Below are 25876 nucleotides of genomic sequence, written 5' to 3'. Positions count from 1 at the left end.
AGCCATGACATAAGCTGCCACAATTCGGAGAATTGGCCTCAAGGAAATGGGAACAAACCGACCCGGAGAACTGAAGGTTAACTGTATCTAAAACCATCAATATGGTGCTGGTCAAACAACCAATGACCAATTTCAAGATGACTGTCAGAGCTGACTGTGCTGTTTCTGCACGTAGCCCGCTCCCTCTGCCTATAAAAGCTCTTGCCCCCTGGTTGTCAGTGGGGGGGAGTTGGCTTTTGGACAGGACTCTGCACCTTCCCCCAGTTGCCGGCCTCCAAAATAAAGCAAACTTTACTTTCCACCAACTTTGCCCCTTTATTGGCTTTTGAGTGGCGAACAGAGGGACCCCACTTTCAGTTACAGGAGGATGCTGATGGGCACAGTGTTTGTTTTGGGGGTGATGAACATATTCTGGAATTAGACAGTGGTGATGACTGTACAATGTTGTGAATATACGAAATCCACCGATTTGTACACTTTAAAACAGTGAATTTGACAGTATGTAGATTGTATCTTAGTTCATTCAGGCTGCTATAACCGCATGCTCCAGCCTGGGCAGCTTATAAACAACAGAAATTTATTTCTCACAGTTCTGGAGGCTGCAAGTCTGAGATCAGGGTGGCAGTGCGGTCAGGTCAGTGTGGCCTGTGTGACTGTCTTGTACCTCAACTGTCTTTTTCCCAAACATCCATTGATGATTCTTATCTGGATCAGTCAGCATTAAGGTGACTTAAAGAGTGCTTTTCTATTTCTACTCATCCTTCCTTCTATAGTTTCCCACTGCAGTTTTCCATCCACCACCCTTTTAAAAAGTCTTTTAGTTTCATTATGAACTCATGGAGTTTTTCACTGAAATAAAATTCACCATTCTAAAGTGAACAATTCAGTGGCATTTAGTACATTTACAGTGTTGTACCACCACGCCCTCTATCTAGTTTCAAGCCATTTTCATCGCTCCCAAAGGAGACCCCGCACCCATGAAGCAGTCGCTCCCCATTTTTCCCTCTCCCCAGGCCCTGGCAACCACCAGTCTGCTTATGGTCTCTATGGATTTGCTTTTCTGGATGTTTCATTATACGTGGAATCATGCAGTACGTGTGTGGTCTTTTGTGTCTGGGACATTTCACTGAGTATCCTATTTTCAATGTCCATCCATGTTGTAACATGTATCAGTACTTCCTTCCATGTTAAGGCTAATTTCCCCCTGTATGGATAGACCACATTTTATTTATCCATTTTCCAGTTGATGGACATTTAGGTTGTTTCTTTTTGCTACTATGAATAGTGATTTATGAACATTCGTGTACAAGCACTGGCCTGAATGTTTGTGTCACCCCAAGAGGGCGTTCACCACAACCTGACCACGCTGGTACCCTGAACTCAGACTTCCAGCCTCCAGAATTGTAAGCATTTCTGTTGTTTATAAACCACCTACTCTATGGTATGCTGTTACAGCAGTTTCAATGGACTAAGACACATTTGTTTTGAGTACCTGTTTACATAGATTGCTTTTATTCAATGTGTCATGTTTTATTCTTGCCAATGAATATTCATTTAAAGGCTCATATTGTCCCACATTTGACCAGTGTAAGCCCCTGTGCACTTTCATTTTTAAATAAATTTCTAACCATAGAAGTGATACATGTTGCAGCCCTTTAAAAATTAAAACAAAGTCCTCTCAAACCTACCTTCATCCCAGCCCCTATCCTGAGAAGGCATCTTTCCAGATTTTTTCTGTGTATTTATATAATATGCACATATCCTGAGAAAACATATAATTTTTGAGTGTTTTCTGTTACTTAACTAATATTATACAGTATGTATGGCATCGTAACTGGCTTTTAAAATTTTTTTATTTTAATTTTACTGGAGTACAGTTGATTTACAATGTTGTGTTCGTTTCAGGTGTACAGCCAAGTGATTCAGTTATACATACATATTCATTCTTTTTTAGATTCTTTTCTCATATAGGTTATCACAGAATATTGAGTAGAGTTCCCTGTGCTATACAGTAGGTCCTTGTTGGTTATCTGTCTTACATATAGCTGTGTGTGTGTGTTCATCCCAAGCTCCTGATTTATGTAACTGGCTTTTTAAATTATTTATTTATTTTTTTAATTTTACTTTTTTGTTTTATTTTTATTACAGAGTACAAAATACACTGCATGCTACACAATACACTGCATAACCTTCTAGCAGCGGTAGATGAGCATAACTGAGTTATTTTTCATCAATCAGGAAAATGCTCTTTTTTTTTTTTTTTGCTGTACGCGGGCTTCTCACTGCTGTGGCCTCTCCCGTTGCGGAACACAGGCTCCTGACGCTCAGGCTCAGCGGCCATGGCCGCTCGGCGGCATGCGGGATCCTCCCGGACGGGGCACGAACTCGGGTCCCCTGCATCGGCAGGCGGACTCCCAACCACTGCACCACCAGGGAAGCCCCAGGAAAATGCTTTCTTAATCAATGTTCTCCAAACCCTTTGGCACATAGTAACGATCAACTCCAGAGATGCGCCTATCTCTTTCCACCGAGTTCCACAGATACGAATAATGGGCAACCCTTTTTTCCTTGCCCCCCGTTAGTGAACCTGTGGATGCGTGCAGTGGCCATTCCCGGGATGAACAAGCACGCGGCCATGACGGCAACCCCGGGGAGAATCTCGAACCACATCGTGACACCATCACCAAGGCCAAACACTTCCTTCCAGGCCCCTTAAAGGTGACCTGGCTTAACTGGCTTTTTCTTTTTTTTTTTTGTGGTACGCGGGCCTCTCACTGTTGTGGCCTCTCCTGTTACGGAGCACAGGCTCCGGACGCGCAGGCTCAGCGGCCATGGCTCACGGGCCCAGCCGCTCCGCGGCATGTGGGATCTTCCCAGACCGGGGCACGAACCCGTGTCCCCTGCATCGGCAGGCGGACTCTCAACCACTGCGCCACCAGGGAAGCCCTAACTGGCTTTTTAAAAATCTAACAATATATGACTTGGTGAAATTGGTGCGTTCTTTAAGATGAAGAGATACGCTCAGATCAGCTCAAGAAGCACAGGAAAGTCGTGCCTGGAACTTTCCACATTCTAGTTCACTCATTCTCACAACAACGCTTCAAAGTAGGTATTATTATCAGTACTCGAGAAATTAGAAAATTAAGTTCAAAGAAGTAAAGTAACTTGCCCGAGTACCTAGCATGTGAAAAGCTCTCCACAATCACGCATCAAATGAGTGACTATGATTACGGAGTGGCCGAGCTGGGATTTGAACCCAGCTCCATCACACGCGACGGTCAGCTTGGTTTTTCTCTACGCAGTACCAGGAACCAGAGAGGCAATCACTGTGCATTTGTAGCAGCTGCTGTTAGAGGCTGGTGAGATGCGGGGGTGGGGAGGTGTAGAATTATAATCACCTGCTCTCAGCAGATCCAGGGGAAGAGCTTTCTCTCCAGGAGGACAAAATCTTCCAGGGCCGATTGGGAAAACGCATCAAGCATTTAGTAAACGCATGACCTTTGGAAACGGGGTTGCTCTGAATACCTGGGCTAATAATGATCACCTGATAGCAATTTCCTGCAAGCTGGTTTCTTATCACACATCTGGCAGGCCATCCGCTTTCCTCTGTTGCATACATGATTTTTCATTAGCCCAGGCAGTGGGGGTGATGTACACTCCAGCATATGGGAGTTAGCCAGTAACCCTTGCATCGCCAAGCCTCGGGGGAGACTCTCAAAGGAAAAGACGTGCCTGGGATGCTAGAAACGGCTTTTCACTCTAAGGCCCCATCCGACGCTGGGGCATATCAGAGACCGGGGTCTGCATCCCAGCTCTGCCACTCAGCAGCTGGCATTTTGAGCAAAGCTCCTCACCCGTCTGAGCCTCAGGGGTGGTTGTGTATGTAACTGAGACTCAGGAACGCAGGGGGCGCTCTCCCCCTAATCTGCAAAGTTCTGCGAAGAAGGGCAGCTTTCCTTCCCCCTTATTCTGCGCATCTACTGCTGTGTTGCAAACTACCCCCAAATTTAGTGGCACAGACCATAATACTTTTGTTATGTTTATGGATTCTGTGGGCCAGGAATTCAGACGGAGCACAGTGGGGCTGGCTTGTCTCTGCACTACGATGTCTGGGAGTCTCAGCCGGGAGGACCCCCATAGCTGAGGTGACTCACACAGTTGGGGGCTGAAAAACTAGGTCTGGAGCATCCCTTCTAAGATATTTTCTATTATGGGTCAAATTACGTTCCCCCAAAAGATGTGTTCAAGTCCCAAACCTGTGAATGGGATCTTATTTGGAAATAGGGTCTTTGCAGGGTAAATAAGTGAAGATGAGGTCATACTGGTTTAGGTGGGCCCTAATCCAATGACTGGTGTCCTGAGAAAAGGAGGGGATTTGGATATAGACACAGAGGGAAGATGGCCATGTGAAGATGGAGGCAAATGTGTCACTGGAATGACTCATCTACAAGTCAGGGGTCACCGGGAGTCACCAGACGCTAGGAGAAAGGCCAGAAAGGTATTACAAACTGCATGTGTCCCCCCCAAATTCATATATAGAAGACCTAACCCCTAGTGTGGCTGTATTTGGAGATGGGGCCTCTAAGAAAGTCATTAAGGTTAAATGAGGTCATAAGGATGGGGCCCTGATCTGATAGGATTAGTGTCCTTATAAGAGACACTAGAGAGCTTGCTCCCTCTCTCTATTCATGTACTCAGAGAAGAGGCCGTGTGAGGACACAGTGAGAAGGTGGCTGTCTGCAACCCAAGGGGCGATCCCCTCACCACAACCTGGTCATGCTAGCACCTTGATCTCAGACTTCCAGCCTCCAAAACTGTGAGAAAATAAATTTCAGTTGTTTAAGCCCCTCAATCTATGATAGTTTGTTACAGCAGCTCAAGCTAATACAGAAGGATCCTTCCTGAGAGCCTTTGGAGAGAACCCAGCCCTGATGACACCTTGATTTTGAACTTCTGGCTTCCAGGACTGTGGTGAAAATAAATTCACCAAACTTGTGGTAATTTGTTACAGCAGCCATAAGAACCTTAATACAGTTCCATCATTCACATTTGCAGGGCCTGGCGGAATGGTGAACAATGGATTCAGCTGGACCTGTTGACCAGAGGGTCTACACCTGCCCGCCCCCTCAGACATGTCTGGGGCGTTTACCACCTGAATGAACTAGTATAAGCAATAATATAGTTGACCTGTGAACAACGCAGGGGTTAGGGGCACTGACACTCTGCAGAATTGAAAATCCAAATATAGGACCTACTGTATAGCACTCTGCTCAATATTCTATAATAACCTAAATGGGAAAATCATTTGAAAAAGAAAAAAAAAGAAAATCCAAATATAACTTTACAGCCTGCAGATTCAACAAACCACAGATTGTATAGTACCACAGTACCTGTTTAGTGAAAAAAATCCTCCTATAAATTGACCCATGATGCACAATTCAAACCCATGTTGTTCAAGGGTCAACTGTTATAGTTTATAGGTGCTCTTGTCATTTCTTGAGTGCTCACAGCATGCCGAGGATGATGCTAACTGCTTTACAAGCATTATTCTCTTTTCCTTTGTGGATATGGAGAAATCCTGCATAAGTTGCTGATGGGAACCAGCAGCTGCTCCTGCCTCCAAGGCACTCACAACCTGGTGGGGGAGTCACAGGTGCTCTGATGGAGACCGTAGAGAGGACTGGGAGGGCCCAGAGACTCATAGTCGTGAGCTGGAGGAGGGGGAATCAGGGAAGGCTTCCTGGAGGAGGTGACCCCCAAGTAGGTTTGCCACTCTGCCATAACTTAGTGTAGAGCCCTCATAGCACATCTGTTTTGGGCCTCATGAATGATGGAAGGGACAAAGTATCAGGAACCAAGGACTCCCCAGTTTCCTGCTTAAGGGAGGGTCCTGGAAACTGCTCCGTAACACTTCCCTTTACATCCCATTGGCTTAATCCCTTTGGTTTAACCCCATGTCCTTGCTATTGCAAGGGAGGCTGGGAAATAGTCTTTAATTTGAGGGAGGCGTGTGCCCAGCAAAAATATTATACAACTATAGGAGGAGAGGAGAATGGATACTGTCCGTGCCTCAGGGAGGAAAGATTAACGGGGTCCAAGTGGAGAGTTTGAACTTGACGCTGAGGATGACAGGAAGCCTGGGATGACGTGAATTACCTCAACATCTCAGTGAGGAGCTACCCAGACCCCCAGCAGCTCTCTGTCCAGCTCCCTAACACATCCGGGCAGCCCAAAGATGGGCAGTGACATCACGTCTGCTTTTGTCTACCCTCTCTGCACACCCCATGAGCACACATTCCTCTTTCCTTTCTTCTTTCATTCGACAAATTGAACTTTTTGAGCAGCTCCTATGCACCAGGGAGTGCCTGGGTGGGGAGAGGTGGCTTTTTTTTTTTTTTTTTTTTTTTTTTGGCCAGGGCCTGGGGATTGCGGGATCTTCGTTCCCTGACCAGGGATCGAACCTGGGCCCCCAGCAGTGGAAGCACAGAGTCCAAACCACTAGACCACCAGGGAATTCCCCGAGAAGAGGTTATTTTAAATAGGATGGTCTGGGAAGATCTCACTGAGAAGAGGATGATGCCTGAGCACAGGCCAGAAGGAGGTGAGGGAATGGAACAAGGCAGGTGGGTGTCCTGGAGAGAAGCCTCCCGGGTGAATAGGAGGGAGCAGAGTCGGGTATGAGATGGGGAGGGGATGACTGTGAGAATACTGACTTCCTTCTGTCCAAGGTGGGGGCCTCCAAGGGTTTGAACAGAGGAGGGACGTAATCTGACTTTTGTTTTTAAAAGATGGCTCTGCCTGCTTTATTCTCACAAGCTTTTAGACAAAAAACCCAGAGGTGTCTACACCACCTTCCTCGGTGCCCTCCTAGCACCCAGACATCCCTGGGAACAACCCAACCAAGACTAGAACGGGGTCCCAAGATGCCCAGCCGGCTCCCCCTGTACTGTCCTGGGGAGTTCAAGAAACAATCTGTTTCCTTTAAAAACACTTATTTATGTTGCTTGCTCACTCTATTAACCACCCCCTCATGTTTTATCCATGAAACTGATGTTGACCCTCCGTATGTGCATGTAAATGTGTGCACATTTTACATCTGTGGTCCTATGTGCTTGGAAGCTTACTTGAAGTGCAACAGTTGTATCAGATTTCATTTCCTGTTAGACGCTAATTAACCTAAGGTTCTTCATTCGCCTGGTGTTGGAGACTTGACGAGTGGATGAATGAATGAAACGAGTACCAGCTATTATATTAATAAGTACTAAGAGCAGGGATAACGATAATTAGTATATAGCTAGTATGCTGGTTAACGGCACAGGCTCTAGAGCCCTACTACCCGGGTTCGAATCCAAGCCTTGCCACTTAGCTGGGTGACCTGGGGCGACCTAACGGCCCCCCTCTCGCAGACCCGTCCCACCCAGGCCGGCCACCCCATTAAACCAGGGCAGGTGAGAGCAGACCTGTGCAGGTGCGAAACTCACCTCCTCAGGGCTGCACCAGTCTGCCAACGAGGCTGGCACGCATGCGCGATTCGGCAGATAGGCGTGGTCACGGGCGACGAGGAGGGACACACGCGCAGGGGGTGGGGCCGCGCCTGCGCAGGCTGCCTGCAATGGCGGCAGCGTGCGCACCGTGCTGAGCGTTTCGGTTGGGACTTCAGGCGGCGGCCGGCGGTGGGTAAGCCCGTGGGAGAGGCGGCGGCACGCGGAAGGGTGCAGGGAGCCTCCTGGCACCGAGCCTGGCCTTGAAGTGCGGGCTCCCACGGGCCTGAAGCCTAAGTCCCCACTCAGCCTCAGTTTCCCCTTCTAAGCCAGGGTGTTGGGAGGAGTCCATGCCTTCCTCTGGGTTTCCGTTCGCGGTCCACGCAGCCCCCTCGGTTTTGGATTAGGAAGGGAGGGTGATGCCCGAGCTGTGACTGCAGTTTGAGAGGGCAATGCTTAGCTCGCCAGCTGGAGTTAAGGGAGCGGCAAGACAGAGTGAACGAAGAGCCCCGAGGGTCGAGGACCCTGGAGCCCCTGACTACGGCTCCGCGCCGCGGCCAGGGCCAAGTCTTTGCCCCACAGACCCGGGCCTCGGTGTCAGAATCCCTCCTACTTCCTGATTGTTGATGACCTTGTGACACCTGGCAGAGAGAAAGCCTGGGAGGCGGGGAGGCATTACAACCCCCAGATCCCAGCAAACTGCTTTTAGTGGGCACTCCTGACGGGGTTAGGATGACAGCGTGTGCGTCTGGCCCCCACAGCCTTAAAGGAGCCAAGGACACTTGTCAGCTGCCCAAAGGAGGAAGCAGAGGTCCCATCTGCAGTCGGGGTGTCCTTTCCCTCTTCCCCAGTGAGAAGAGGGGACTGAAGCCCATCCAGCCCCAGCATTCCCAGACAGAGACTGTGAGTCAGCTATTCCTAAATAGAGAAGCTATTGCCTTATTACATCTTCCAGCACATCAGTTAATAATTATTCTTATCAACACTATAATGATAATATTTTCTATTGTCATTTATTGAGCACTTACTATGTCCTGAACCCTGAAAATGATCATTGTCTCATTTAATCCTCACACAGATGCTGAGACAGGTACAAAGTGCTTCTGCATTCCCAGAGATCTGGTTGTAGGAAAAGCCCCTTAAAGGGAATCCACTTAACCTAGTACTCCATTGTAGAGTGCGTTTCCTGGGAGACCTGTGCAGGTTGGATTTTAAAATTGAAATTTCAACTAGAAATTAAGAATACGGGTTTGGCTTTTCTCTGTATTTAAGAAAATTTGGTATGCGGTTGCCAGGACCTCTTTCAGTCCCTGGAGAGCCAGATCTGTCTTTAAAACGATTGGTCATGGAAGGTCTAAGCTGTATTTATACTGGATACGCTTCCTGGATCCATCCTAATTTTTCCAGTCCACATTGGTTGAGGACTTTTACCTGAGGGTCGAGCATTTCTTCTCCATTGCTTTCATTGACACCATGAAATCCTGCATCCATCTGCCAGATTCACAGGCTCACTTCACAAGCTGCTTGCTTTGTGCTGGCGTATAGTGTTAGATAGGAAAGCCAGCCAGCAGGGGGCGACTCTTGTATAAAAATGTTTGTGTTGGTACAACTTTTGCTTCCCCGTGGAAAGTACTTAAGTGTAGGCACTCCAGTTATGTGGACTCAGATTGTGGACAGCCTGGGTTATGACGATCCCATTTTCCAGTTGAAGACATGGAGGCCCGACAGGTCTCATGACATGCGTGGGGCACACACGTAGTGCACGCACCCACCCAAGTAGGGACGGTTCCCGTAGGAGGTCAGGGGTTGTGGGCAGGTTTGGGTCAAGCATCTGAAACCAAGGATTTATTAACAATTGCTGCGGACCAAGGGCTCTGCTCAGCCCTTAACACCCTTCCCCCACGTATCTCCCCCCATCCCCCCACCTACTGCCAACCCTGCAAGGTGAGAATGTAGCTGAAGAAACGGGTCCAGAGAGGTGGAGTAATTTTCTCAAGGTCATGTAGCAAGGACATAGGAGACTGGGTTTATGCCTGCTCTGCCCAGCATCACAGCTCAAGGCTCTGTCTGCACGCGGCCGCTGCTGTTTAATGCTTTTTGATGAGGTGGAACATCTGGATGGAGGGAAAGCCTTCCTGTTTTTGACCACCTTGCCTCCAGCATGGTTTTCCAAATTTTAGTTACTGCTGTGTCGCCTTCATAATTTTTCCACATCTGTATATCACCTGTACAGTGATTCCCTTAGTTGCTTTTCCTTTAAATCCACTCACTTTTTTTTTTTAATTTAAAAAGAAGGTTTAAAAACAAATGACATATGGGCAGCTGGGGCCAACTTCTAGTAGAAAAAGGTTATAGGGAAAACAACTTCTAAATGCAAAGCATAAATTGTGATTGAATACTGGTTTAGGAAAAACTAGCTGCAAAGGACGTTTGGGTGTCAAATGGAGAAAATTGATCACGAACTGGGTTTTAAATGGTATAAGGGAACCGTTCATTGTTTTAGGTCTGCTAATGGTCTTATGGTTATGTAGGAGCGTGTTCTTTGGAGACAGATGCTGAAGAATTATTTAGGGGTTAAATGGTGTGATGTCTAGAAGGTGCTCAGTTCAGGGGAGAAAAAACCTAGATAGATGGATTGATTGATCATGTGAAAAAGCATTAATGATCATTGAATCTAAGCAGTGGGTATATGGCTGTTTATTATGCTATGCCCTCAACTTGCTATTTGAAAATTTTCATAATAAAAAGATTGGAAAAAATAAAAAAGGAAAACTTTATCAGTATAAATGGAAATGTAGATCTCTTACCATAAATAAACGACTACTATGAAAATGAACACAGTGAAAAACAAAATAACAGTTCTAGCTGGATTCTGTTCCCTTGCCAAGGCTCTGAGACTTTCTCCTTCAGGAAGAATTAAGAGAGGATTGAAAAGGGAGCTCTCTGCCACCTGGCTGGGGTCGTTTGCACTGTTCCCCTCTGGGACCTGCTGTCCTGAGGACTTGCTCTCGCCTCTCAGGTGCTGCTGTCCCATGGTTGATGGGGAGCCCAGGCCATGGTTGCCGTCTCCCGCCCCGGCCATGGACGAGATCACCTTCAAAAGCGACACCGTGCTGTCAGACGTCCACCTCCACACCCCAAACCAGAGACACCTCATGGTGCGGCTGAGTGGCGTGGGGCAGCCTGGTAAGGTCCCGGCACCCCAGGGAGCCCACTGTGTTTCCTGCTTTTCTCACAGAAAAGATTGGGAAGACTGGATTGTTTAGCTTATCCTCACACCACTTCTTAAGTGCCCTTGTTTCACTGAGCAAACCCCTGTGCTTTCCCGAGCACCTGCTCTGTGCCAGACCTGGACGCGATGCCGGGAAGGCAAAGGGAATGAGTCGAGCTCTGCCCTGGGGGAGGCCCCGATTCCAGTGCTCCCCCAGCCCACTTCCCCTACCCCCGGCTGGCTCCTCCCACCAGGGCTCCCTGGTTTTTCTCCTGTACACACTCCCTCACTGCTCTCCCCAGCAGCACAGGGGGTCCTTTGAAAAATACAAATCATACCACTGCCCTGATTTAGACCCTCCAGTGGCTTCCCTTGCTCTTAGAAGGAAATCAGAGCCCTCACTTTGGCCTGCGAGGCCCAGCTCCACCCAGCCCCTGCCCGTGTGTCCACACTTCTCTCTCCCGCCCTCGCTGCTCAGTGGCCACTTTCTGCCCCTTTCCGCCCCTCGCACACTGCATGTACCTTCCTCTCTGAGCACCTTTGCTCTTGCTTTTCGCTCTGCCTAGAACGTTCATCCCTCCCTGGCCGCCCTCCCCAGCTCCGATCACTCTGTTGTATTTGCTTGTTGTTCTGGTGCAGTTCATAACTCCCCTTTCCCTCATGTCCCAGTTTGGATTCCTGGATTCAGGAAACTGAGGCTCAGAACAGATAAGCGAGTTGCCCCAGGGTCAGACAGTCGGGGGACGTGGAGGACTCTGGCCCAGGACACCCCCTGCCTCCAGCCCAACTCTCCCGGCACCCATACTCTTACCAAAGCCTGTCCCAGTGACTTTCTGGCCACCAGGTGGTAAGGGACACAGTATCCTTGTCCTCACTTCCAACCTTAAGGGTGAGCAGTGCGGTGAGGAGGGCAGAAGCGCAGGGGTTCAGTAGACCGGGTTTGAATCCTCAGCCACGCCCACAGCTGTGTGACCTTGGTCAGCTCACGTAACCTCTGAGCCTCAGCCTCCACATCTGTAAAACAGAGTGACACTGGGACTTCTCTGGCAGTCTGTTGGTTAAGACACCGCACTTCCACTACAGGGGGTGTGGGTCCCATCCCTGGTCGGGAACCAAAATCCTGTAAGCCGTGTGGCGCAGCCAAAAAAATTTTTAAATAAAAAATAAAATAGAGTGACACTGCCACTTCCATAGCCGCTGGAAGGAGTAAATGCGGTCTTGTGGGCCGAGCGCCTGCAGCGCAGGTGCTCATCAGCGGGGCTGCGCTGGAGGCTGCAGCGTCACAGCCGAATCAGACAGACCTTTGCTGCTGGTTTTATGATATTTCCACCTGGCCTTTGTTTTTTTTTTCTTTTCCATTATGGTCTATTTACCGGATGTTGAATATAGTTCCCTGTGCTATATATACAGTAGGTCCTTGTCCTTTTTTTTTTTTTCCGCCTGGCCTTTAAAACTCTTCCCAGGTGGAAATTGAGGAAGGGAAATAGAAAAGGAGACTGTTTGGAAATATACTGCTTTTGTGTTTTGTCTTGCCTTTCAGTCTTCCTGTCCCAGTTCAAGCTTCTGTGGAACCAAGCCCCTCAGACAGACTCGGGGGCTGAGGGTGGCAATCACAGAGCCCATCACGCAGAGGCGACTCCTCCCGCCAGAAGCGGCTGCAGCAGTGAGGGAGTCTCCCTCCAGGCTGGGGCTGACGCCACCAGCCAGGAGGGGGTGGCAGCTCAGCTGGACGAGGATGGGGATTTGGACGTTGTGAGAAGACCACGGGCTGCCTCTCCCTCCAAGCCCTCGGGGCCTCCGAGAGACAAGGTACATCCCATGATTCTAACGCAGGAGGAAGATGACGTCCTGGGAGACGAAGCACGAGAGAGTGGCCCCTACGATGTCATCAAAATAGGTAATAAAGGGCTGCTCACCTGCCGCCAGGCGGCGCCACAGTGTCGGTCGGGGCGCAAGGCTGCTGAGCACGGGCCCATCCAGGCATCTCAGGGCAGGACAGGTTAGCAGAACCGGTGTCCAGACACTGGGAGCCAGTAGTGCCGCTGGCAGCAGGGGAGCTTGCCAAAGTGCTGTCGGGTCACCCTCCTGCTCCAGACTCTTCAGTGGCTCCCCATTGCCCTCGAGACACAGTCCACAGGCTCAGCATAGCTCCGGGGCCCCTGTGTGAGGTGGCTCCGCCCTCCTCTCCAGCCTCAACTCACACCAGCCTCACCCGCTCAGCCTCTGTGCACTTTCTCCCTGCGCACCTCTGCTTCTGCCTCCTTCTCAGAGGGCTCGCTCCCTAACACATTCCTGATCGTACAAGTCCCAGCTTGGCCGTCCCCTGCTCCGGAAGCTTCAGTGCTGCTGCCTCCTGCATCAGTACTCTGATCCTACGTAGCATGCCAGGGTGTGGGTCGGGGTTGTTTGTGGAAGATTTGGCCCACAGGAGCCCGCAGCAGGGAGCCATGGCAGATTCTGGAGCTGGAGCAGGGCAGAGGGGGAGGGAGGGGGAGGGAGATCCAGAGTTAACCTGGAGGAGTGTGTGGGCCCATCAGATGGGCTGGGAGCTAGAAGCTGGGGGCGTGGGGGGTGGAGGAGGCAGGGATGCAGTGGCAGGAGAGGTGGGGTGGAAGGAGGTTTCAGCAGGCACTCAGGCAGGGCTCAGAGGGTCCATGCCCGGGCGTAGGGGCAGGCAGAGGGCTTTGGTGAGTCGGGGATTTTGATGTCTGGAAATGCCAGGAGTGGAGAGCAGCCAGGTCAGGAAGGAAGCCAGCCACGATGAGGCACCTGTAGTGCTTTGATGTTCACCTTCATCACCTCACATAGTCTTCTCAGCTTCTCTGAGGGGTGCTACAAATGAGGAAGTGACGAGCCCAAGGCCGTGCCGTTTGGGGGCAGGGAGGAAGGTTCTGAGTCCGTGTGATCCGTCTCCACAGCCAGGGCTCTGGCCATCCCCAGCACTGCTGTGATGTGAGTCAGTTCACTGAGATGCAGGGTCCTGGATGGTGCCTGAGGTCCCAGGTAAAGGCCTCCCCCAGCACTGGCCTGGGTTGCGCATATGGGGTCCACTGTTCTGTCCCAGACAGAACAGCAGCTCTGATAGCCGTGTGGTCATCCGTTCAGCAGACGGTTACCGAGGGCCTGCTGGGTACCAGGCAGGCTGGTTCTAGACCACCCTGGTGGGGACCCTACCCTGTTTTCTGTGGATTACCTCTGGTCCTCATGGCCTTTCCAGGGATGAGTATTCCCATTTCACAGAGGAGGGAACTGAGGCTCAGAGAGGTTGAGGAACTTGCCCAAGATCACACAGCTAGTCAGTGGCAGAGCCTTGACTCACACTCAGGTCCATCTGACACCACAGCCCATGTTTCTTACCCATGTCACGTGATCAGAACATTGGAAAGTGTTATTCTTGGGGGTCGATGACTGCTCCTTTCCCTCGGCCGTCACTTAACTGGCCTCCCTGAGGAGGGGAGCAGCAGACTTCACAGCGAGCTGTTTGGCCTCCAGGGCGCATGTTTAATGTTCCGGGAATTTCCCATCCTGCAAGCTGAGAACAAAGTCCCACAGGGCAGGGTAGGGTCAGTGCGCCGCCAGCTCTGCCTCGCTGTGAAGCCCCATCTCACAGCGCCTGGAAGTTCGCCCTCCTTTTCGGCTCACTGTCGCTCGGTCCCTACCTGCCCTGAGGGAGGAGAATAGAAAGGTCATTGAATACCTGAGCTTAAGCAGTAACTCCTAACTATTCCATCCGCAGCTGTACACAGGGGAGGGGGTCCTGGTCTCAGGAATGTGGCACAGGGGAGGGGGTCCTGGTCTCAGGATCCTGTAGAGCTCCTCCACCCCTCACAAGCCAGGGGACCCCGGACAAGTATCCTGCCCACCCAGAGCCTCAAGTTTTTGGACCTATGAAAGAGGGTCGGGGAAGCTGCCCTCCCTGGGTTTTGGTGGTGATTTCATAAATACTGCCCCGTAAGTGCTCCTGCAGGGCCTGGTGCAGAGCAGGTGCTGAGCAGGTGTCCCTCCCCTGGCCACCCTGTTCCTCCCATTCGTAAGCGCAGCCTTTTTTTAAGGTTATAGACCCATTTGAGAAACTGATTAAAATCAAATTCTCTTAGCGGGAGGAGAATGTGTTTTCCAGACTACTTCCAGGGATTGTCAAAAATCTAAAGTTTATCCATGAACCTGCTAGGAATCCACAGACCCAAGGTTCAAAGTAAATTATGATCATTTTCCCCATTTTATAGATAAACTGGGATGCGAAGAGAACTCAGAGGAGGCAGGGCTAGAACCTGGGCTGTCAGATCCCGAGTCACGTGCCTTTTCCATTGGCCTGTGACTTGGGCAAGTACGTTAACCTCTCAGAGTTCAGTTTTCTTGTCAGTAAAATGGGTATGATCTCTGGTTGTGGGGAACTGAGAGAGATGGCACATGTAGAGTTCTTAACACAGTGCTTGGTGCGTAGTAGGTGCTCAAAAAACGTGAGCTGCCATCAGCTTTCATTCCAGGGGACGATCTGAGCGTGGAGCAGGGAGACGGACTGAGGAGGAGAGTCTGGGTTCCTGCAGGTCTAGAGACAGTCCTGGTAGGGGCAGGGTACAGCTCAGATACAAAGACTGTCTGTCTAAGCCCATTTGCCAACCCTGGAGTTTCTCGTGTGTTCCTCAGGCTGGGCTTTTATGTTCTTAAGACGCCACTGGAATTGTTTAAATATAAAGTGTGACTTTCCCCTGGGGCAGGAGCTCCCTGCCCTTGACCCTGTTTAGGGAGGCCATTGAGCCCATGAATGAGGTGATGTTATTTCTGTATCTTGTAAAGGAGCAAACTGTGGCTCTGGTGCTGAGAAGTTCAGTGACTCACGCCACCGGCCAGACTGCGTGACTGAGCCTGGCTCACACGCAGGTCTTTCTGAGCTCAGTCCATGTTCTCACTCAAGGGAAGCTGAGCACCCCTTAAATGCAGCTGGAGGCAAAACTTAAGTCCACGGGCCCCCTCGGAGAAAAGACCAGGCATAGACAACCGAGGTCCCCGTGGGAGGGCACCACTGGCTCAGCCAGGCAAACTGGAAGGAGACAAAGAAAGATGGGAGGAGGGGAGACGCGTGCCCCAGCCGGGGGCCAGTGGGCCAGGGACAGTGTGCCGTGGGGCTGCAGCGGGGGGCCAGTGGGCCAGGGACAGTGTGCCGTGGGGCTGCAGAGACTGGGCAAGAGGGATGGGCAGGATGGGGGAAGCTGACACTGAGGGTCCAGAGCAGGGCTGGAAAGCAAGGAGGCCTCTTCTCTCAGGCACGTGCACACTCACACAGACACAGACACACACCCCTTCAGCCTTGCTGTCCCCTCCCCCCGCCATCCCCGCTCCCTGCTCCCGGTTTGAGGTGAGCCTGGGGTTTGATGTGAACTAGTCTGCCGTGCCTGTGTTGTGGTGTTTTGATGGCCATCACCATCTTGCTTAAAGATACGAGAGCCGGTTCTTATTTAACAGGAAAAACGTTTGCCATCATTCCCTTTTCTCCTTGATCTCATAGTTCTGTTCTCCACCTCCCCCCCAACAACCAGCACCAGATTTTGTCCTAATGTATTTTGTGCTTGAGAATACTCGCTAACATACATATTTTTCATCTAAAAAGGATATAATCTGAAACTTATTTTGTTAACTTCTAGTGTGGTTCTGAGTGTAAGAAAGTATTTTGGAATGAGTTGTGATTATTATTCCCATACAGTTGATCAAAAGAACATAAATATATTATGATCGTAACATGCAGTTACTGAACATAAAAAAGTGGAGTGTGGGGTATGTGTGTTTGATTAAGTTGGGCCAAGTCCTCCTGTGACCCGAGTCTCCGGGCTGCGGGCAGAGAGACCCAGGGATCTGAATGAGAGTGACGCTCACACGCCCCCTCCTGACTGTAGCCTGGCCTGTGTTTCTGCTGCCTCCCCCGCACCCCGTCTGTCTCTGTTCTATCCATCCCCGTTTTCACGGTGGCCCTTTCTCTCTCGGTTTCCGTCCCGTCCAGAGCACACCATGGCCACCCCCCTGGAGGATGTTGGCAAGCAGGTGGGTAGGTCCCGTCCGCTTCCCACGGCCCTGAAGGGTCTCTCGGGAGCCGCAGGCCACCTTTGTTCCTGGTCCCTCTCCCCTCCAGGTGTGGCGGGGCGCCCTGTTCCTGGCGGACTACATCCTGTCCCAGCGGGACCTCTTCCAGGGTCGCACGGTGCTGGAGCTCGGAGCGGGCACCGGGCTGGCCAGCATCCTCGCGGCCACCGTGGCGCAGACCGTCTACTGTACAGGTAACGCCCCGCCGTCTCACGCTGAGGGGGAGTAGGCTCTTCACAGAGCGTGTGCTGACTAGATAAAAAGTGAGGCGGGAAACTGGACACTGGACCTTGGCTGCTCTCGCCTTTGCCCTCCTCTTTCGCTGGTTTTCTCCACCCTTCGTTGTTTTCTCAGCAGCGTGAGGATGACCCAGCAGGACCGGCGGGTGCAGGACCAGTGGTTCTGCTGGTACCTCTGTTCACAGCCCCTCAAAAGAGTAAACATCTCAGAAAACCATGAGGAATATGCCTCTCATACGGCTTAAAAACAAGCTTCTTTTTTTTTTCTGATTGTGGAAATCTTGCCTACTCTCTGTGGAAAATTTGTAGAACAGCAAATAACATTTCCTCATAATTTTACATTTCCCATATAAATTCAACAGTATGCAGTTCATTGCATGCCCACTACGTGCCAGACACAGTTCCAGATGCAGGAGACCCAGGAGTGAATGAAACAGATCGAGTCGCTGTACTCAGGGAGCTTTAGGATCTATTTTTTAACGTTCGTATATATATTTTTTACAAGTTTTTTCCTTTTCCTTTGTGTGTACCTATTCCCAAACAATAGAAGTCAAACTGTATATATTCAGTGCTGTATCCTGCCAAAAATGTCAAAAAAGGGAAAAAGCATTTTCCACTGTCGTTAAAAATTACTTATAAATGACTTTCAATGACCAGGTAATGTTTTGTCCCTTTTTTTTTAACCATTCTTATATTACTGGACATTTTGGCTGTTTTCGTATGTTGTGTTTTGTTTGCATTTGTCTGTTGCACTGCAACAAATACCTTTGTGCCTCATTGTCTGATAATCCTTAAACTAGATTCCTCGAAGTGGGTGGGACCTTTCATAAGCTTTTGATACTTATGGTCAAATGATTGCTTTTTAAATTTTTTATTTTGAAATAATATTAGGTTCACATAGAAGTTGCCAAACTAGTATCGAAAGTGCCATGTACCCTTCATCCAGCTCCCCCGGTGGTAACATCTTCTACACCGTAGTTTGGGGATCACACCAGCAAATTGACACAGTGCAGTACTGTCAGTTACACTCCAGATTTGCCGACGTGCTTTTTTAGAGAGAGTATACCAGTTTATAAGAAAGTACAATAGTATCTTATCAGGTAATTATTGTTAGTGTCATTATGTTTTAAATCTTCGATATCTGCTAGGCAGGAAGTGGTGCTGCTGACGTGCTTTGCGTTTCGTCGATTCCTAGTTGACGTTTTCGTGGCGCACGTCTTTTGCTTCTGAGCTAGGAAAGGGGAAGCTAGGGGTGGCCTGGGAGTCGGGCGTACTTTTCAGATACCCTGCGTAAGCCACCCTGTTTACGCCTCCTTGACGATTCAGTGTAAATCGCCAGTGAACTTCTCAAGAGACAAGCCGTAAAGCAAGAGTGCCTAGCGCCTGACAACAGCATCTAATCAAGTTATCTTACCCCTGAGAGAGATTTACTGGAGAGGAAGAGAGCTTGCATCCTGTCAGCACATTCCAGTTAGTAGAGCCTTTTCATGAGCATCAGCGCCTTTAACCTCACAGTGACCCTGGGCAGTCGCCGGGGAGCCTGTCACCATCCCCTCCATCCAAGTGGGCAGGGTAAGGCTGAGGTCAGGGGGCTGGGCGAAGGTCACATACATGGCCGCTGGCTCACAGCACGGTGCCTCTCATCATGTGGGGGGCTCAGGCTGTTTTCTGTGGAGCAGGCTTCTGTGGGCTCCCTCGGGGTCTGGCCAAGGGGTGGAGGCGGGGGCAGCCCCAGGGCTCTGGGTCTCCCACCGCCGCTCAGCCATCGCTGCTCCTCTCGTATGTGCTTGGTGTGTTAGAATCCCGCACAAGATCTGTTTTGACAAAAAGTACCATAAAGGCTTAAAAACTGCTGACCCAGTCCTGTGTTGTCAGGCACATACATCAGTATTCTCTTTACCCAGTGGCCCAGGAGAAGGGACAGGTGCGGCCCTTCGGTGAGCAGAGTCCCACACACACACGTCCCCGGCTCTGCATGGTCCCTGAGGTGGAAACGATGGTCCAGTCCCGGGAGGTCTGCAGTGGGCGGGCGAATGCCATTCACAAGACCCCCTGTGCCCTCCACATGCACGCTCTCCTAATGGGAAGTTAATTTTGGCAAAGCACTGCCCCCACTGCCGTCAAGGATACACTGTGCTACAACTCAGGTCTGCTCGAGTGACAGGAACCCCCATCTCATCAGAGCAGCAGGTGGCTCGGGAGACGTGATGGCAGGACGGTGAGTCAGGCACCAGGGTGCCTGCCTCCAGCCTGCCTGAATGTGCTCTGTCTCCACCGATCACATCCAAATGCCCTCCTGGCTCCAGTCAGTTTCCTGGGGTGTCAAAGAGCGAGGCTTGTTGGAGTCAGAGACACCTGGGTTCAAATCCCAGCCCTGGCTCTGCCCAGCCACGTGGCTGCCAGAGTCGCTTTGCCTGTGACGGGACCGTGACACCAGCTCAGGTTCATTAGAAATATGGAGGGTGGATTCGGGAAGTGTGTGCATGTGTCATATGCTCTAAAGATGCTGGGAGTTCTCACCCTTCCCTGGAATGCAGAGTCTGTCCCCACCAGGACAGTCTTCTCTGTTTTAAGGCAGAGATCATTAGAAAGAGCCTTAAGGTGAACATATTTCATTTTAGTGTAAAACACGCAGGAGAAACTTTTGTTTCAATTTTGCACGTTTCTGCAGCCGTGCTGTTGGTACCAGCTCTCTCCAGGCAGAAGCACAAAGATAAAAGTGTCGTCACGGCCGGCACCTTATGACTTGCTCTTCTGTCTTTCCAGATGTCGGTGCAGATCTCTTGGCCATGTGCCAGCGAAACATTGCCCTTAACAGCCACCTGACTGCCGCTGGAGGTGAGGCCCAGCAGGTCCCCGCCCGGGAGGGAGGTTTCCCTGTTTCGCAGGTGAGACAGACACCCAGAACCACGACACTGGGAGGCGGGGTTCTCCCTGCGTCCCTGGACACCCCGGTAGCGGAGGGAGCGGACGTCTCGCTTTGTGTCACTTCAGATGCTGGACGGCTCTGTCCTCGCCTCATCTCCTCCCACGCCCACAGCCACGTCCTACCTCAGCTCTCTCCTCCCTGCAGGTCGCAGGGCCCTACCTGGTCTCCCCAGCTCCTGTCTGAGCTGCCCAAGTGTCCAGAGCGACCTTTCTAAGATGCAGCCTGACCCCTTCACTCCCCACTGAGCATCTTCCGGGGGTGAAGTCCAAGCTCCTCCTCTGGCTCCAGACCTCCGGGTCTGGCCCTGGCCGGCTTTTCCTGTCTCCGTCCTGGCAGCCCCGCTGTCCAGCCCTGCATCCAGCGAGCCCCGGGCTCACTTCACATGCTCTGCCCTCTGCCCAGAGCGCCCCCGCCCTGTCGGCCTGACCATCAGATTCCTGCCCCGCCGCAGGAGTGAGCTGCCATGATGGAGGAGCTGCCCAGCCAGGCCTTCTGCTCCAAGCGCGATCTGGGGCGCTCTTCTGGGCTCCCACCGGGTCATCTGGCCCCCCAGGCGTCAGAGCCTTCAGAGGTTTCTCATTGCTCTCGGAGTACAGACCCAACTCCTTGGCCTCTCCGGACCCTGTGGGGCCTGGCCCTCGCCTGTCGGCAGCCCCTTCCCCACAGCGGCTCCCTCCGCTCTAGCCTGGCCTTGCTGGAGCTTCCATCCACTTGGGGCCTTTGCTCTGCTCTCTCCTCCGGCCTGTTTCCTCTCCCTCTTCCCCCGTCTGTTCCTAATCATGCTCAGACGTCCAGGCAAGATCACAGTCCCCTTACAGGCTCTCCTTACACCTTGAACCATGGTATTTTGACATTTGTTTGTGGGACTAGTTGATTGGCATCTGCCACCCCACTAGACCACGTGCTCCGTGAGGTCAGGGCCCTGTCTGATCCCCTGTGTCATGTTTGTTGAATGCCCAGGGCACAGCAGGCTGTCAGCAGGCCTGGAAGGAAGGAGTGGTGTGAAGTGCCTTCTCAGAGCCTTCCCTGACGCCCATCGACACGAGAGCCCTGTCCTCCCGTGCACCTGGTGCGTCCTTTTCATAGCAGTGTCTGCTCCCTGCCTGTGTCCCAGGACAGGGACGTACCTCACGAATCTCTGCCCCCTGGGCCGACACCAGGCCTGATGCTTAGCACTCAACAAATGTGGGATGGATGGATCTTGGTGTGTAGTGGGAAGTTTTATCTTCTTTCCTAACTGTGTTCAGAGTTTGGGGAGTTCCACTTGTGTTTGTTTTGCAGGCGGTGTGATTAAGGTCAAGGAACTGGACTGGCTGAAAGACGATCTCTGCACAGGTGCGTGGCCTCCTCTGTTGTGTCCCAGTTGATTCATTGGTTCCTTGGGCTGCCCCCAGGCCATCAGCCCTGTGGCCTTGACCGCCCAGCAGCGTCCTAGCTCCGTTGGCTGAAGAGTGACAGCTGCCATTCTTGGTGCCGCATGTCAGGCACCCTGCACTCATTCTGTCATTCAGACTCACAGTATCACTGTCCAGTCGGTCCTAGAGTCCCCAGTTCCGGGGAAGACTGATGCTCAGAGAGGTTCAGTGCCTGCCCAGGGTCACAGGTACCTGGCAGGTCAGGGTGTGAACCCAAGTCTGGGCCTCCAGGGCCTAGACCGTTTGCCTGCCAGGAAGCAGCTTCCCGCTTAGCACCCGTCCTCTGCCTGCAGCAGGGAGTCGGCCCCAGGGGTTCAGGGGCTGCTGGGTGGGGAACATTTCTAAATTTCTTATGCAGACTGTTTGAGACCTGCACCTTTGCTCTTTCTTTGTACAGGAGCTTTTCTTTTCCCTGTCAGATGTCAGGTGAGGAAAATCATTGCTTGTTGAGTGCCTGTCACCTAGCAAGCGCCTAGCACACTCGAGGTCCTTTGGTCTCCCCGACAGTCCTGTGAGGGAAGCATTGTTATGCCCATTCTAGTGCAAACACTGCAGCCCAGAGAGGTGAAGCACCTTTCCTGGGGTCACACAGCAAGTCCACGGGGGCAGGAATGCCATGGACGGAGGTGTAGATCGTTTTCTGCACAGGCTGCTGGCCGAGTCAGCAGGTCAGACCCCCATGGATAAGGTAGCCGCCCCGGCAGAAGGGGCATCTCCTTCCCTGAAGTTTTCCACGTGGGTGGCAGAGGCGCTGGGATTCGGGACTGCCTGGTGGCGCCCACTGCACCGAGCTTACCCGACCCCATTTCTTTTCCTGAAGCTTCTTTCAGTCTGTCTCGGTGAGAGCTGGTGGCCCGCAGAGAAAGGGCTGAACCCAAGGTGTCCTTCCCCTTTCACAGATCCCGAGGTCCCCTTCAGCTGGTCGGAGGAGGACATCTCCGACCTGTACGGCCACACCACCATCGTGCTCGCGGCCGAAGGTGAGGGCGCCTCCGCGGCACAGCCGGTGTCACCGCTCGTCGTCACGGGCCGGCTCCCACCACGGCTCCGTGCCGCTTTCATTCTGAGCGCTGTGGCTGTTATGTTTATCAGAGATTCCGTCCATGGGGCCCGCTGAGGACTCATTTCCTCTGATATTTGCCTGTTTTCTTCCCCGCAGTGTTTTACGACGATGACCTAACTGATGCTCTGTTTAAAACACTGTCCCGACTGGCTCACAGGTTGAAGAACGCCTCCACCGCCATCCTCTCTGTGGAAAAGAGGTGAGCTCCCCGCGGGGCCGGACTCTCACCTTCCAGATGCGTCCTCACTGGTGTCGTCCTCATCACTTGCTTATCCAGCACCTGCTGCGGCCAGGCCCGCTGGTCCTTCACACACGTGGCCTCGTTTAATCCGCTCACCAGCCCCGTGTGCAGGCACTGCCGTCCCCATCGCGCAGCCGACGGGAGGAGGGCTGAGGCGCCAGGGACCCGTCCAGGCTGCAGCTGGGCAGTGAGTGCGTCAGAGCCCAGACGCACGTCCACTCTGCACCCCGGGCCTCTGCCCTCGCCCTGACACAGAGCCCCTCCGGGGCGTTTCTGCCCGGATGTCCTGAAACGTTAGGGCTCTTGTTGATGGAGGGACCGTGTTGTGATAGACTCGGTGCTGGGCCCCCTGCACACATTTTCCTCTAATTCTAGTGATAACCCACAGCTTTTCTGAAGGCAATTTAGAGTATATAGCAAAAGCCATAAACCCAAACACACTGATTTTTTTTTATTGGAGTATAATTGCTTTACAACGTTGCATTAGTTTCTGCTGTACAGCAGAGTGAATCAGCTGTGTGTATACATGTACCCCCTCCCTCCCACCGCCTGCATCCCACCCCTCTAGGTCATCACAGAGCACTGTGCTGAGCTACTGTGCTACACAGCAGCTCCCACTAGCTATTTTACACATGCGAACACAGATTGACCCAGCAGTTCAGCATCTGGAACCGGCCCTGAGGAGGCGATCCCAGCCGTGCACGGAGCCGTCCAGATGGACACATCTGTTGCAGCGTTGTTTACACCGATGACCTCCAGGACCCCCTTCAGGGTCCACGTGACCAGTGGCAACGTGTGGACCCGATCACTCGGGTGGAATCTTGGGCACATGCCTTCCCCTCTCTGAGCCCCAGTCCCCACCTGAGCGGAGGCCGTAGCCGGCCCCACCTCCCAGGCTCTCCTGCAGATGCCAGAAGGCCGTGCACTGGCGCCCAGCATGCAGGAGGCGCTCAAAATCCAGTGCCGTGACGGGAGGGAGCCGCAGAGCCTCCGGTGGTGACAGGCAGTGTGTGTGTCGCGGCTTGTGCGCAGGCTGAACTTCACGCTGCGGCACCTGGAGGTCACGTGCGAGGCCTACGACCACTTCCGCTCATGCCTGCGGCGACTGGAGGGGCTGACCGGTGGGCGCCTGCGCTTCGCGGTGGAGCCGGTGGACGTTTCCTTCCCGCAGCTCTTGGTCTACGAGCGCATCCAGCAGCTGGTAGGTGTGCCCGCCCGCCCGAGGGCAGCTTGCTCTGGCGTGAGGCTGTCGGCTGGAGGAGGTCGTGAGCCAGCCTCCAGGTCCAGCCCGGCCCGCGCTCTCCCCGCTGACCCCGACGCTGGGCTCTCTCCAGGTCCAGGAGGGCCTGCCTGGCCAACGGTCACTTGGCCTTAGAGCACTTCCTCTTGCCGCGGGCAGTGCAGACTCCAGGGGAAGCGGGGGGGGGGGGGGGGGGGGCATTGCGTGTGGGTTGCTCTTGACTGGGCTGAAGATCTTGACGCAGGAGCCCCAGTGCCGACGGCCACGTCTTCACTGTGAAAGTGTGTGGCCTCGTGGCCTAGGCGGGCTTGCCTGATGGCCGGTGGCCCGTCTGACGGGGCAAGTGGGGTCCCATCACATAGGCCTCTGAGCAATAACCCCAATGACATGCTCTAGGTGCCGGCTGTCTCAGCGAGAGTCCCAGCCAGGAAAGGGCGGGACTGGGGTTAATCACTTCCTGTTACAGTTTTAAAACCAGCACTAGGGGGAAATCTGCAAAGTCAGAAGACCCTTTAAAATCCCTTAAACTTTGTAGGAGCTGGATTCATATAAGTCCCAAGGTCTTTCGTTCTCTTGGCCTCTTGTCTGCAGCCGCCCTTTGTCTGGGTCTTTGGAGACCCGGCCTGGCTCTTAGGAGGAGGGGCCTGCTCAGCTCGCCCCCCGGTCCCTTCCGCCAGCAAGCACGGCATTGCGTTCGTTCGTGTGTGGGGTTCCATGTGCGAGGAGGGCCTTCCCTTCATCACTCCGCGGCCTCTGAGCTTCCCGGGCCCCTCCTAGTGAGGGTGCCAGGCTCCCACTAAGAACTTGGCGCGTTTTGTACCTTCTCCACCTGCCAGCATTAAGAGGAGCATCACACAGCCAAGAAATCAGCTCCTCACAAAATCCAGCAGCTGTGCTGCATGGCTCCCAGAATGGAGAAGGTGTGCGACGTGTGGCCGTTCTGGTCCCTTTGACAGTGTGGCAGCCTCCTGCCTCTCAGATCAGTGCCAGGACTCAGCATCCAGCTCCGCCTCCACGGAACAGCCCAGAGCAATAAAAGCACCGGGAGAGGCTCCCTGCTCTCGCGGTAGCTTTCATGCTGCCCGTTTTTCGCGTCTTGTTTGGGGCTTCTCTTTTGCTGATTACGTCCCTTTATGAAATCGTGAAGTCTCATTTGCACATCTCGGAATCTCCCCTTCTCTCTGCTGCAGGAGCTCTGGAAGGTCTTTGTGGAACCAGTAACAGAACCCATCGTGTCTGCAGACACAGCTTCTTGACTGTTCTTGTGATGTTTCTAATAAAATTGAAAGCTCACAAAGTAATGTGCTTGAGATTTTATTGTTTAAAAAATACGGCAGGTGGGCCTTGTGTGACCCAATGCGGTTTTCTGCTTCCCGGCAGCAGCCAGAGAACGTGACTGCCCTAGGCTGGGAGTCCATTTGGTTGCATGTGGTTTTTGTGCTGCCGGCTTGGAGTAGGTGTTGCAGGGTGTTTGAGAGCTGCTTGGTCAAGTTGGGCGGTGTTCTCAGCTTGGTTCCGCTGGAGCTGATGACCTTACCCAGGTGCTTCCCTTGGAGCGGGGGCCCCAGGCTGCACCCATAGTCTTTTATGTTCTCTTCTAACTGCTTACAAATGAGTTTAATACCATCTTCACAGTTGCCGTAGTACCACCCCGCAAAATGGGGCACAGAAGCCTCCTTGCCTTCCACGCTGCGTGTGCCCTGTCCCTGTCCCTCTGCTGGGGGCCCCTTCAGAGAAGGAGGCAGGAGCTCCCAGACTGGACGCCTCTGGCGGTGGCCCTTGTTTTATGTTTTAAGCCTTTGTAACCAAAATCGGGTGTGCGTAGAACAAACATAAAAGCCAGTCCTTTGGGCCCTGCAGCTGCCTAGGGCTGGGGTCCGCGCAGCCACCTGCCTCGCGGGCATTTCCCTTCCTCAGCCTGGCCTTGTTCCCCCTGTCCCCTCAGTCTCTCCACCATGCGCCACCTGTGCACTTGTTTGTCT

General features: G+C 52.4%; 1 protein-coding gene and 1 pseudogene across 11 annotated transcripts; one reads left to right on the top strand and one right to left on the bottom strand.

Moving 5' to 3' along the window:
* Window positions 1–2248: 2248 nt before the first annotated feature.
* LOC101317823 (NADH dehydrogenase [ubiquinone] 1 alpha subcomplex subunit 1 pseudogene) lies at window positions 2249–2737 on the bottom strand (annotated as a pseudogene).
* Window positions 2738–7584: 4847 nt separating this feature from the next.
* METTL22 (methyltransferase 22, Kin17 lysine) lies at window positions 7585–25195 on the top strand. Of its 11 annotated transcripts, XM_073792327.1 has the most exons (13): window positions 7627–7677; window positions 8243–8384; window positions 10501–10667; window positions 12233–12589; window positions 16688–16728; window positions 16817–16961; window positions 19773–19844; window positions 21217–21270; window positions 21748–21776; window positions 22171–22330; window positions 22510–22612; window positions 23687–23855; window positions 25085–25195. In XM_073792327.1, the coding sequence occupies exons 3-13, from the start codon at window positions 10514–10516 to the stop codon at window positions 25148–25150; spliced, it is 1350 nt and encodes a 449-aa protein (XP_073648428.1). In that variant the 5' UTR covers window positions 7627–7677; window positions 8243–8384; window positions 10501–10513; the 3' UTR covers window positions 25151–25195. The 11 variants fall into 11 exon arrangements, with proteins under 11 accessions (XP_033695193.1, XP_073648430.1, XP_033695189.2 ...); XM_033839302.2 differs by lacking the exon at window positions 8243–8384 and having other exon boundaries at window positions 7585–7677; XM_073792329.1 differs by lacking the exon at window positions 8243–8384 and having other exon boundaries at window positions 7585–7677; window positions 24731–25195.
* Window positions 25196–25876: the final 681 nt, after the last annotated feature.

The sequence above is a fragment of the Tursiops truncatus genome, chromosome 15 (genome assembly GCF_011762595.2).
Source record: "Tursiops truncatus isolate mTurTru1 chromosome 15, mTurTru1.mat.Y, whole genome shotgun sequence".
Lineage (NCBI taxonomy): Eukaryota > Metazoa > Chordata > Mammalia > Artiodactyla > Delphinidae > Tursiops > Tursiops truncatus.
Note: the sequence above shows the minus strand (reverse complement) of the source record. Positions and strands in the feature narration are given on the sequence as shown.